Genomic DNA, 13219 nt, shown 5'->3' on the forward strand with positions numbered 1-13219 from the left:
CATAATGTAGGTACAAAAAATAGTGATATAACTTTGGCGACTGAGGTATAGCCTGTGGCCATGCGCAGTGGCCAGATTGTCCGGGTCATGATATAAAGTCATGACCCAGACAATCTGGCTACTGGCCATGACCGCGAGGGACAACAAATTGGGTTAAAGCGGCCATGTCCACCTGGGACCAGCTATGTGGTAAAGTTATTCAAAAGTGGGATAGATTTGAAAGGGAAAAAGATTTGCTCGTAGTAATGTGGTCATATTACAAGATTATAAATATTATACTTCTATGGTGCATGCTGCAGCCATTGCCTATGTTTATGTATGATTAGGTTCCTGTATTAACAACACTCCAATATAATGTTTTGTTTAGTTGAGTGCATTCTTTAATAGTTTAAGTAGTTCATGAAAGTCTCCCGATCAGTCCTGACATCTTGTTGCCAACATTATAAACCCAAACCCTTGTAGGGACTTTTAATCCAAATTAATTGTATATGTGATATCATCAGTGATGTCATCAATGACATTTGTGATGTCATCTTTGATGTCCTGGGTGTTAATTTTAGCACTGCACAGTGGTGGTTCGAGTTATGGTTGCTTAGCTTACCATAACTGGCAAATTTCCGAGGTTTTTCGGTTCTACTTGTAACCATAACATCCCTTAAACAACGTTTTTTTCTTTGAATATATATATATGTCCGTACATCTCTAATACTGACTTGTGCTAGTCCAGGTGTAAATATTGATTTGCAGAAAAATGAATGTAGAGAAAGCAAGATTTTTTATGAATGTGTTTTCTCTTCCCCAGGGTGTGAATGCTGTGTTCGATATCTTTATGATCTGCAAATTGAGTGTGTTTGAACTTTTAAACAATGTGTTTCATAGAGTCAAAACAGCAGAGGTAAGTGCATTTCATTTCATTTCACTCATTTGGTTTAGTTATTGAGAGACAGTGGGGTTGTAAGGGCTGGCATAGTTGTTCCCGTGGCTTGGAATACAAAATGATCATGAAACTTATGACATACAGATTTTAAAAAATTCTAACAGAATGACTGCACTAAACGGAGCATATATACATCTAGGCTGAATATGCAAACAGAAAATGACGTTGATGCACATTATCATGCACAGCTAAAGGGCATTTTAGTTTAATTTGTTAACTTCGTCGAGGACACAGACTTGGTAAATAGGAGATATACTTCCTCATTCAGGCATGGATGGCCTCACATGGTCTATGCCTGAATGACGACAAAACTGAGTTCCTGATTTTGGGCTCTGACTCTAACCTAAAAAAACTCAATCCCAGTTACGATGCATTCACTATCGATGGCAACGTAATCAAAGTAGTAGCTCGGGTAAAAACACTAGGTTTTTACCTTGATTCTACTCTATCGCTAAAAAAACAAGTTAGCTCCATGGCCTCATCCACAGTTTATACATGCAAGCTAATTAGGGCTTGCAGACCCTATTTGTCTAAATCCAGCTGCATTACGCTAGCTAACGCATTAATAATGTCTAAACTTGACTATTTTAATGCTTTATATGCTGGCGAAAATAAAAACATCCTCAACAAAATTCAGATATTACAAAACAACGCTCTAAGAGCAGCCTTGAATATACCACACAGGGAGCATATTTCCAACCTCAGAAGAGACCAGCACTGACTAAAAATTAGTGACAGAATACTACTCAAAGTGGCATCCCTCACCTTCAAATGCCTCAACAACGCCGCTCCTCCCTATCTCACTGCCAGACTGACCAGAAAAAGTTCCAACTCACCACACTACATCCTCCAACCATCTCTGCCTTGAAACTCCTAGATTCAGACTCTCCAAAGCTGGTGGAACTAGCTTCCCAGTCAAAGCTGCTCTTTCATGGAATGCCCTGCCTTCCTCTATCAGAGTAGAACACCCCTACTCTAGCTTTAGACACAGTTTGTTGAACTGGCTACAAACTAATGACGTTTAAACAGCCGCTAACCTACCTGTACATCTGAGCTGTGTACATTCCGACCGATGATATGTGTATACTTTCTTCTCTTTACAATTGTAAATACCTGACACCTGATTCTGTGTACAACTGTTTATGTTTATGATTTATGTAATCGACCTGTATCCTGTAACTAAGCTTTAAGTATTCTTGTAACTGTTGCGCCCAGCTATCTCAGGGTTTGGTGCGCATTACCAAATAAATAAATAAACAAACAAACATAAACAAACTGAGTTGTCATATTATAATTACAACTCAAATTATAGTAAAATGTTCGTAACTTTTCCTAAAAGCAAGAAATGAAAAAGGCTACTGAAACTCTGCCGCCGTACAGCGTTTTGGTCACAGAATTCATATTTAAATTTAACACCAGGGACGTGAGCTGGGAGGAGCACTTAATAAATAAAGTATCATGCTCTGAGAAGCAACACGACATAACTGTAAGATTCAGCATTTTTATTTATTCATTTTTAAGTCTGGTGTATTTTGGTTGGTGCCAGAAGGGTCTTGTGCTATCCAGTCCTGTATAGGCCGTAGTAGTCGTTTAAAGCTGCCTGTTGGTCAGCTCAATGAAAGCAGCATACGCGCACCGACGGAGCAAACTCAGCCTATCAGGACTCTAATTTCAGCCCAAACCTACAGAGGGCAGCTTTAAACGACTACCACGGCCTATACAGGACTGGACAGCCCAGGACCCTTTGTGCACCAACTAAAATACACTAGCCTTGAAAGGGACCCTAGAGGTTGAAACACGTGTCGGCTGACCATACAAGACCACATGTCTGTTTCATAAAAATAAAACCCAGTGGTTTTCACTCAATCAATTGTGTGGATATTCATCCTTCCTAAAGAAGCACATGGGATCCGAGACACTGATTTTACTCTTTGCAAAAGGAGGTGAGGGCACCACCTCAAACAACTCGTGACCTTGCTACCAAACAACTAATTCACTAGATCTTAGAGCGAAGTGCTGGGAGTGTTCCACACTAGGACCCACCCTTCTTCTTTTTATTTATGGACCCTGAGAAGGGTGTTTCAATTTCTATGGGAGTAGCGCTGAGGAATATCAAAACAGCTTGATTTACTATGCAAACAGTGATCAAATAATAATTTGGCAAATGCTGTTCACAAACTAGAGAGCTGATCCCAGTCCTATGGGCTGTTCCCATCCTTGAGGATTACCTCCTTAAGGATAAAATGTAAGTGAATTCTTACAGGAACTTGTAGAGAGGCAGATGTACACGTCATCTCTAGTGCCCGCCCCCTCACCTCCGTCATACTGGCAGAATAACAGGAAGACACTGTGTATGACCCAAGGTATCGTCCCAATACCGCATCGAAGATACGAGAGACGTTTTGCACTCACACAACCGTATCGAATGTACCCTTACAACAATGTGGTGGAAGGATGTCTGCATACACCCTTGGACATAGAAGAGCTGTAAGTGAAATCAGACAAGAGTAAAGTGACGTCATAAAGAGAAGACACGAGGACGCACTGAAACGATATGCAAATACTTAAAGAATGAAGATGTTACTGAAGTAACAAAGTAAACATTCATGCAAATATGAAGGAATCATATACACTGAAAACATAAGTGAGAAGAGAATCAGTAGATGTATATACGCAGAAACGCAAGGGTAGATGAGACCTATAGAAGTTTGCTGCAGTAGAAAATATTACATGGGAAAAGATGGACGTTGACTCTATATAAATTATAAGCAAGAGGCCTTGAAGAGAGAGAGACTCTGCAGAGTTGACAGGCGCTGGAAAACAGCTTTGTACGAAGAACAAAGAATATCTACTTGGCTTAGGATCAAGGATGCCACATCATGGGCTAACTGCAAGGCACAAGAGGATTCGGAGAGGATAAGCTGCATACGCACAACATATTTCTCTTAGATGAAGTTAAGGAGTGAACATTTGAAAATGCCACATACTGAACAATCAAAGATGTAGAAAACATGTGCAAGATGGAGCAACTAAGCCTCCAGAGTCCAAGAAGAGTAATAGCACCCAGTATACTTGAATCAAATAGCACTAAACAAAAGGTCAGGATGGACAAAATCGTGGTCTCCTCACATGTGGTGCAAGACTAGAAAACAAGGCCTATTCATTAACATCCAGACGAAAATAGCCATGTACCTTCCCACCCTTAAAAGTCCCAAGGAAGAGAACAGTCAGCAAGGTCAGCTACAAAGAAGCTGCCTTGGCTTGGCGCCTAACTGTTGAGAGATGGTAGGCTAATTGGCCTAGTGGGCAGTGGTCTGACGTTGTTCCCCGCACCTGGGTTTCGTTTTGCTTACGTGCGGCTAACGTGCTGAAGGTCCAAGGTTGGGAGAGAATGCCAACCAATCATGAGGGTTTATATAGCAATGCACCATATATTGTTGAAGAAGCCCATCAGCTGCTGTTATTCTACTATTAATCTGTATTAAACGTAGTTGGAGGTAGTTCAAGGCGTGCCTACCAGATAGAGGGCAGCAATTATGCTACTAGCACCTAAACAAAGTATAGGTATATTTATTCCCTTAGCCAATCCCCCCCTTTCGATAGGTTTTTACTGTTTGCCATGAAGGATGACATCCTATTTAACAAATCTTGAGGTATAAAGCCTTTGTATAATTGAAATGTAGTTGAGAGTGAGTAAGCTGTAATCAGGTTTCCCTACTTTGTTTGAGCTGATAATAAAGTAGTATGTTGCCATATTTTTTTTACTATATCCAGTTATTTGGGTCTGAGATAATTTATTGGTAATTCCATCTGGCACTTGAAATGCTCCAGGTGCTACTGCACATTTTGGGAGTAGTGCAGATGGTTCTGGTCCAGTCTCCCGGGCCCAGATCCAGACTCTGGGATTTTTGACGTCCCCCACCATTAGCCAGAAGATGGCAGAGTTTTCTGTGGAGAGCGGAGAAAACGCACGTGTCAGAAAGAGATAGTTGGCAGGCACCCCTTTGATGAAATTCTTGTCCAGTCCCCACGTGTGCCCCACGGACTGAAGGCAAAGTGGTCAATTGGGGAAGAGTTGATACCGAGACTCGACCTGAGCAGTGGCTGTAAGTAGAGCATTGAAATGACAAAGGGTGGTGGGTGTATTGTAAATCCAGATATATAGTAACAGGATTTGTAGTAAGAAAGAGAGAGAGATACCTCGATTCCTAATTTCAAGGGGATGAAGGACATGCTTTAAATTCCAAGGTATTTTTGGGGTGATTCCTGAGGCAAGGCCGATGAGAAGAATGTGTGTCACACTCCAAAATAGGGTAAACTTGACATGAGATGCATTTACTAGAGAAAGTAAAGGAAGACGATAGAAAATTGTAGTGCACATTTGTTTGGGGTTATAAATATGTCAGCTAAAACATTTATTTTGTTTAAACTAGGAGACATCAAATTATAGTAATCTAGCTGGTTATCAGACTCTAAAATTCAACGATTGATGTCAATCAGAGAAGGATAAAAGTTGAGAAAAAATAGTATGTGAAATAAGATTCTTAGAGTGTCAATAATAAAACAGCAGCACAGCAAAAATCAATAGAACTATAAATGAAGGAATAAAGAGAACATCATTGTATAGACTTCAAAATAGGTTAAAGAATTGTTTTTTTGGTAATGGGCGGCGTTTGATGTTGTTTCCCCGAATTAATTGTTGCAGTATAATTGAATAAAGTAATAACAGAATAAAAGATTCGGTAAGCATTGACAGTTAAAAATGACTTGTCATTATGGGACACACCCCTGCTACACTTGTGTAAGACATTACTGAGATATACACCCAAGATTAGGAAGTACCATGCGGAATGTGTAAAAGGCACGGCTGACAAAATGTTTTTGCCTTGGCCTCAAGAAGGTTCATTATCAAGAACTGAATTAGAACACATTACAACATACTTACATGTTGCATATACAGTGAATAAGTTACAGAAAAGGTTTGCTATTTTAGAGCTATGTAAAATGTATCGGAGCAAGAAGGAAGACCTGCCCAAAAAGGATTGGATGCTTAATCGGCATAAAGGGGGAGGGAGCAACGCCCTAGGCGCCCCTTACTCCTTTTGAAAACATGAGTACAGACACTGAGAAACAGGACTTCTATACTTTTAAAGGAGTTAAAAGCAGCGGTGGGGTATGTTAATCCGACATATGAGCCCCCGCTTATAACAGTGAGGACGATATGGAAGAAAGCAAGATGAAAGAAAATATGTCAGCACAAGATAAATATAAAGAGCGTGATGAAAGAAGGGACAGACAGATGGAGATAGAAGAAACTAAGAGGCAAAAAGAGGGAAGGGCAAAACCAAGGAAGTGACAGTACTGCAGAGCGAGTGGATGGGAGGACAGATGTTACTTAAGTTAGTCGAAAAGGGTATCAATGAGGTTAGAGAAAGAGAGGCACGAGAAAAGAAGAGAAGGGAGCGCGAAAGAGCATACAAAGAGGAGAAGGAAAGAGAGGAAGGAGAAGAAAAGAGAGGAAGCAAAAGGAAGTACTAAGATTGTATAAGGAACAACTGAAAGAGAATAAATGAGAAGAAACTAAATGAAATAGAAACATAGAAATTGAAAGAACGTAGGTTGCAAAGAAAGCGAGAGGAAGAGGAGAAAAGGGAAGAAGAAATGAGGAATACAGGACAAAGAAATGATGAAATGGATCAACTCGTTAATAGATGCATAGTGCCAAATGATGCACGAGAACGGTGGGAAGAAGAGGGTCACAACAGCCCTGCAGGGAGCTGAAAGGTATACCGAGAATACAGGCATGGGCTGATGAGCATGAGGCAGAAGGAATAGGGAAAACGATTGGGGATTTATATAGGCAAATGAAGGAAAAAGATGGTTACAAAACCAAAGGGAGCATCAAAGGATCTCCACCGAAAGAAACAAGATGCAGATTGGATTACATAATGATGGACGAGCATAGAACAATGTCCTTAGTAGACTAAATCTTGATGATGAGGAAAGGGACAACAGCCATAAAAGCTGGGGTATAACGTCAGAAGAAGAAAGGGAGGAAAACGAAAGAGCGCGAAGAGAAAGCACATGTGGTTTTTCGATTGATCCAAGCATAAAAAGAGGGGTAAAGTGGTAAGATTAGGAAGACACAAAAGAAAAAAACACCACAACCGACACAATATTCTGAATGACCACAAGTAGGTAGGCTCACGTAGTGCAGGAAGATACACACCTGCTGTATGTAATCAGATTAAGGTTGTTGTCAGGACAGAGATGAACAGGAGAAACTAGCCCCACCTGGAAGACGAGAATTGTAGGTGGGTATGATTGTGGACCAGGGTTTATACAATTCCCATTATTAGAGAAAGAGGGAGGACGACCACAATATATACAGTGGCCACAAATGGACAAAGATAATCTGAAATGTCAATTACCTAGTTTAACTGCAGGTGCTGGAAAATGGATTCATGAGTTGGAAAGAATAACGAAATTTCCCATGCTATAGATGCTCTCCCTTATTGTGAAGGCTCCGGGGCCAGATGGTCGATCAATAGAGTTCTATAAGCCGTTGAAGTCATGGTTTCCCGACTCTCAAAGATGTGGGAAGAGGCATACTGATAATGGCATTGCTGAGACCTAATAAACTGGCTGAGCAGTGCGGGTCATACAGGCCCCTTTCATTATCACTGCAAGGCTAGCGCCCCACATGAGGTATATATTTCACCCGGATCAATTGGGTTTTATTCCCGGGCGGTCTACTGCGCTTAACCTGCAGCGCCTTTTCAGTGTCCTTGCTCACATCGACCCTAACGTCCAGGAGGTAGCAGTGGCTCTTGTTATCCAAAGGTCTTCGATTCAGTGTCATGGCGGTTTATGTGGGCGGTACTTCATAAATGTACCTTTAGACCAAGGTTTCTGGCATGGGTTCAATTACTATATTCATCCCTGTTGGCTCGGGTTAGAACAAATGGAATAGTTGCACCCCCACCCATCATCATTGCTAGAGGGACTAGGCAGGGAAGGCCGCTGTCAGACCTGTTATTCGCCATAATAATTGAGCCACTGGCGGACTTGAACTGCCATAAACACATTCACAGGGGGATCAGAATATCAGGGGAAGTGGATTTTATATCACTGTATGCTAACGACACAATAATATGCATGCAGAATCCCCAAATGCACTTAGCCCCGATTATGCACAACGTGATGAACTTTGGTGAAATCTCAGGATTACATGTTGACTGTGCTAAATCAGAACTCTTTTTACGAATGTCACAACTGCACTGCAGGACCTGTTGGGCTTTGCTTGGTCACCCATGGAGATGAAATATCTGGGAGTGGTGGTGGCCGAAGTTCTTCTATATTGATGGAACGTAATTATGCTGAATACACATCGCAGCTTACCGCCAAGTTACTGAGACAGGCACGGCTGCCACTTAACATGGCTGGGAAAGTGGCACTACTCAAAATGGTTGTCCTCCCAAAATTCTTGTATTCTTTTCTAAACATACCGCTCTGGCCAGGGGGAAGATACTTCAAAGAGTTGGGCGCAGAGGTTGATGCTTTTATGTTGCATGCAGGGGCCGTACATCTCAAATGGAGCACACTATCTAGACCATACTCACAGGGGGACTTGCAGACCCATATTTTGGGAAATATTGGATTGCGGCTCAGGCACAGTTTGCGTCTTATTGGTACACAGAAGGCAATACTTACCCACACATTAAGATAGAATGGCACGCAGTGGGGCCTTTTGACATTCGCTCAATAGTGCTACCCCACAGTTCACGGATCTGTGTGTGTGTGCGTGACTGCATATGCATGGGGTAAAATGTGGAAGCTACTGGGTGTCCTCAGTCCATTTCGTGGTGACTTGCCCTTGTGGAACTGTGTTCCCTCACTGCCTAGATTGACTAGGAATGTGGCGCGACAGTGGGCCCTGGGCGACTTTGAGTCCCTAAAAGATGTATATATTATGGGAAATATTGTCACTACCCAGGAGGTGGCTGGTCTCTAGCAGAGATAATCCTCACGCTGGCTGCAATATGATGGACTTCGTAGAAAAGGGCGTGGGAGGGATTCCCGGTATTACCACCAGATTAACCTGTTCTGAGCTTCTTAATGAATACAAGTGGACCGGGGTGTCCGGACTGAATGATATGTTACAGACTTGGGGGAATGGGCCTTTGACCAAGAGACAAAATGCCTGAGCAGGAGACCTCAATTTAAATATTACAGACAACATCTGGGAGGATATGTGTCTACAGTCTCGTAAAGTGTATCTTAACTCTAGGTTCTGCTTGATACAATTTAAGGTGCTTCATAGGTATCACCACACACCGGCTAGATTACACCTGTTCTCCCAGGTGAAATTCCGCAATGTGCCCTAGATGCCATTCGAGTGAAGAAAGATCTCTCCGTATGATATGGGACTGCCCAAGGCTGAGAGACCTTTGGGAAGGGATATGCGATGTATTATCAGATATGTTTGAATGTACCATATTGGCAACCCCACAACAATGTCTGTTTCACAGGTTTGTGTTGCTGCACCAGTGTTTTCGTAAGATGGTCAGTCCAATTCCCATCTCTGTGAGAGCAATCATTCTCATTGTATGGGATTTCATAAATTTTAATCATAACATTTTGGATTAATAATTTCTAATTTGGTACACCTCTGTGCGCTTATCAGTGGATCATGTACATATAATCATACGCTTGCGACATTAATAGTTCTGCTACCATAAGGATTTTTTCATAACTTTGGTTCCTTAAGTGGTACAGATTTCATCAATGTCTTAAAAGCATTGGCCTAAAATTAGGTTACTTTCTACCAATTTCTAGATTTATTCTCCTTCAGGTTGCACAGTTAAATAGTTTCAAACTTAACCACAAATGCAGATTTAAACACCAAGAAGTTCAGAGGTTTTTTTTTCTTTTCCTTTCAACAAACAGCTGTCAGATCCTTTTGATCAGGGAGGTGTGTCCCCTTCCTGGAAAGGGAAGCTCCTGCCCCTCCCTCCCAGCAGAGGTCAATGCTCAGCCTGTCCTTTGTTCTTGGCTCAGCCAGGGACGAATGTCTGATGCGTTCTCATTGTGATCCTTGTTGTCATTATGCGGGAACCATTAGGCAGCCATTAGCCTTCCTGTAGCAATTGAGTGTCAAGCTGAAATGTGAATCTTTCCCAGGCTAGGCTGTCAGATCAGAATTAAATAGTTGATTAGCTCCAGACTGGGTTCCTTTTAAATCAGTCTTCATTTCACACATATAAAATATAAGTACAGTTTATAAGGGATTCGGATGTTTAAAAGAATTAGCCCTTCATAAACATGCTTTTAATAGATGAATTTTGCCATTTTAATTGGGAAACAGAAACACATTTAAACTGGATTTTACAGCTAATTTTCTGATGCAGCTGTCAGTCAGTGAGGCCTGTATTCCTCTGACTGCACTGTAGAATCTATGATTTCAGCACTTTTCATTTCAATAGCTCACTGGGGAAATGATTGAAATTAGCACCAAAACAGCACTTTGAAGTTTGCCATTGATTAGGAAGCTGTATTTAAGGGCATTTTCAGATTTTAGCCCACTTTTGTGGCCTTGATTCAAGTGACAGGTAACACCACCCACTGGCATTCTCTCACAGGGAGTTCTTGCTTTGACATCAACTGTGCCTGTGTGTGGCAGGGTGTGCAGCTCTTTTTGGGGTTTATGAACCATGCACAGTTTTGCAGATTTGGCGCGCAGAGTGGTTATCGCCTCCATTTTTGTCAGATTCTTTCCCCCATTGGCAAAGGGGTATAGTAGGGCGCATTGGCATGGGTTTAAATATTCCACACAAGACCCTGGAGCGTCTTGTTCCTGTGGGAAAAGTACCCAATGTCTGGCATTGCTATGAATGCACAGTGATTTTGTGGAACTATGAGTTTAGTTCTGTTTACTGATAAATTACCAATTTCAATCTGAGAACATGAGGTGTTTATGCCACTATTGTATTTTCGGCAGACACCTGTTCACATATTAGGACGTGACTTGATGACAAAACTTTAAATGATGTCTTTCACTGACAAAGGGATAGCGTGTTCCACTCCAGAGATACATTAAAGAATGTAATAGAGTTTATATTCGCATTTACAGGCCAGAGGTGTTTTTGTATCGAGTAACTGTTTTGTTAACGTGGCTTTTCTAGACTGGTAGGTACATTATTGAGAATAACTGATACATTTTTGTTTAGGCCAGAAATACCTATGGATGACAAAGAAAGACAGGTTATTCCCATAGAACTAGAGGCAGCAGTGGGCAGAGAGGAAAGGGTGGTTGTCCATGGGACAGATGATGAGGGAAGAGGATGGAGGGAAGTAATAGCTTGTGGTGAAGGATATAGACTTACAGACTTGACAGATGAAGAACTGTTCAAAGATGATTATTCAGACCATGAAGTAGTATTTTTCTTAAGTCTCACTTATAAAATTAAAGTAGAGAATAGAAAAATACCAGAGAGAATGGCATTGGTAAAAAAATAACCGTTATTTTACCAGAAAGATTTTGAAAAGGTGCAAAGCATCTTATGGACCAGCAGTCCAAATGGTGTGGGTCATTGAGTGGAGCAGGAGCAGTTAAATTAAGCACAAGCCTGGAGCAATTTTGCTACGAGGAAAGCAGTAGCCCATGTACAAAGAAGCAGATGACGGTATATTTGAAACATTTCTGCTTTAGTACAGCAGGGAATATTGGTGCTATAGAATCCCCATGTAACACGGCTGTGTACCCAGTGTAGAAATCAATAGGGGGGTTGTGGAGATTTATTCAGAATCTATGTCCCCAAACAATATTGTGGAAGCAGTTTCCTCTGGTTCCGAACCCAGTTATGCTATTATGCAATATTCCAGCCACAGACAAGTATTTTACAGTAATAGACCGAAAGAACACTTTTTTCTCAATTCCCCTTCATGAGGACTCACAAGATTTGGCTTGATTTTCGTATAGAAATGAGCGCGGGAAACATACAAGATTGCCTTATCGGTACAGTGAGTTCCCCTTATCTTTAATAGGGTGCTTCTGATGGACCTGGGTAATGTACAACTTGAGAGTACAATATTTTAGTACATGGACGACATACTAGTATGCAGCGAGACAGAAGAAAAGTGCAGAAAAGACTCAGTTCATTTAATGACCATACTAGCAGAGAGAGGATATAAAGTAGACAAAGAGAAATTACAATATTTCCAGGAAGAGGTCCTGTACATAGGATAGCTAATCCCTCAAGAAGGGAGAAAAGGGACACCTGAGAGAGCAGAAGCAATCATGAGGACTCCTAAACCAGAGACAGTGGGTGAAATGCAACAGTTTTTCGGCCTATGTAATTATTGCAAGGCCTGGGTTTTTGTTTGCAGTACATATATTCAATCACTTTTAAAAGGAATCGAGGAATCACAGTATTACATTGTACAGACCACACAAAAGCTGGTGAGCCTCTTGATGCAACTTCTTTTTACACGATACATGCAGCAGCTCCAACTTTTACAGCAGGGTAATCCGTTATCAATTTCAAAGCCTAACATTCTTCTAGGCCCAGCATGTTTCTAATTCCATACTGGAATGCTGTTGCATCACTTTTCCACTGGCAGAACTATTTACATTCCTGCACAACTATGTACATATGTGAAACACAAAACATGTAACTGAATGAACAACATGTGTGCTTATATGCATACATAACACACCTCCCTTCCTTTCAGGGCATTACACTTTAACCATAAACCTCACCACCCCTAGCAATTGTCACTCTCTCTACTCCATTTCCCACCATTGCTGAAAAGCACAGTGTTCCCTAAATCCTTCACCACCTTCAATGAAGTAGAATATTCATACGTCCTTTGTCCACCCTTCTACCTTTTTAACTTAAACTTTCATACCTTCTTTCAACACATATTCTTTCGCGTAGTTCTTTTAATCGTATCTCTCTTTCGCCCTCCTTTGCGCATCAAGAATCTTGAGCTGCAGTGACCCTACTTGCACCTCCTCCTGAAACACCTGCAATTGTCTTCATCCAACCCGGATGCAACCACGAATTAGGTACTCTTTTTCTTAATGCTTCAAACGGGGAAACTCCCGTCACCTGGTGTGGAGTAATCCTATGCTGCATTACACGCTCAATCACCGCACGTTCCCAATCTCCACCCGATTCGATGGCGATGCCAAAAGCATCCATCAAGGTTCTGTTAAGCCTCTCCACAGTGGCATTACCCTGAGGGTTGTACAAAGCAGTCGTGGAATGTACTATACCA

General features: G+C 41.5%; 1 protein-coding gene across 1 annotated transcript in view; it reads left to right on the top strand.

The window, feature by feature from the left end:
• Positions 1–13219, top strand: part of TMTC4 (transmembrane O-mannosyltransferase targeting cadherins 4) — a 1375572-nt gene that overhangs the window by 619015 nt on the left and 743338 nt on the right. Inside the window, exon 7 of the mRNA XM_069637004.1 lies at positions 803–895. Coding sequence (XP_069493105.1) covers positions 803–895 — 93 coding nt within the window. The remainder of the gene's footprint in view (positions 1–802; positions 896–13219) is intronic.

Source organism: Ambystoma mexicanum, chromosome 7p, assembly GCF_040938575.1.
Source record: "Ambystoma mexicanum isolate Mex_15411 chromosome 7p, UKY_AmexF1_1, whole genome shotgun sequence".
Taxonomy (NCBI): Eukaryota; Metazoa; Chordata; class Amphibia; order Caudata; family Ambystomatidae; genus Ambystoma; species Ambystoma mexicanum.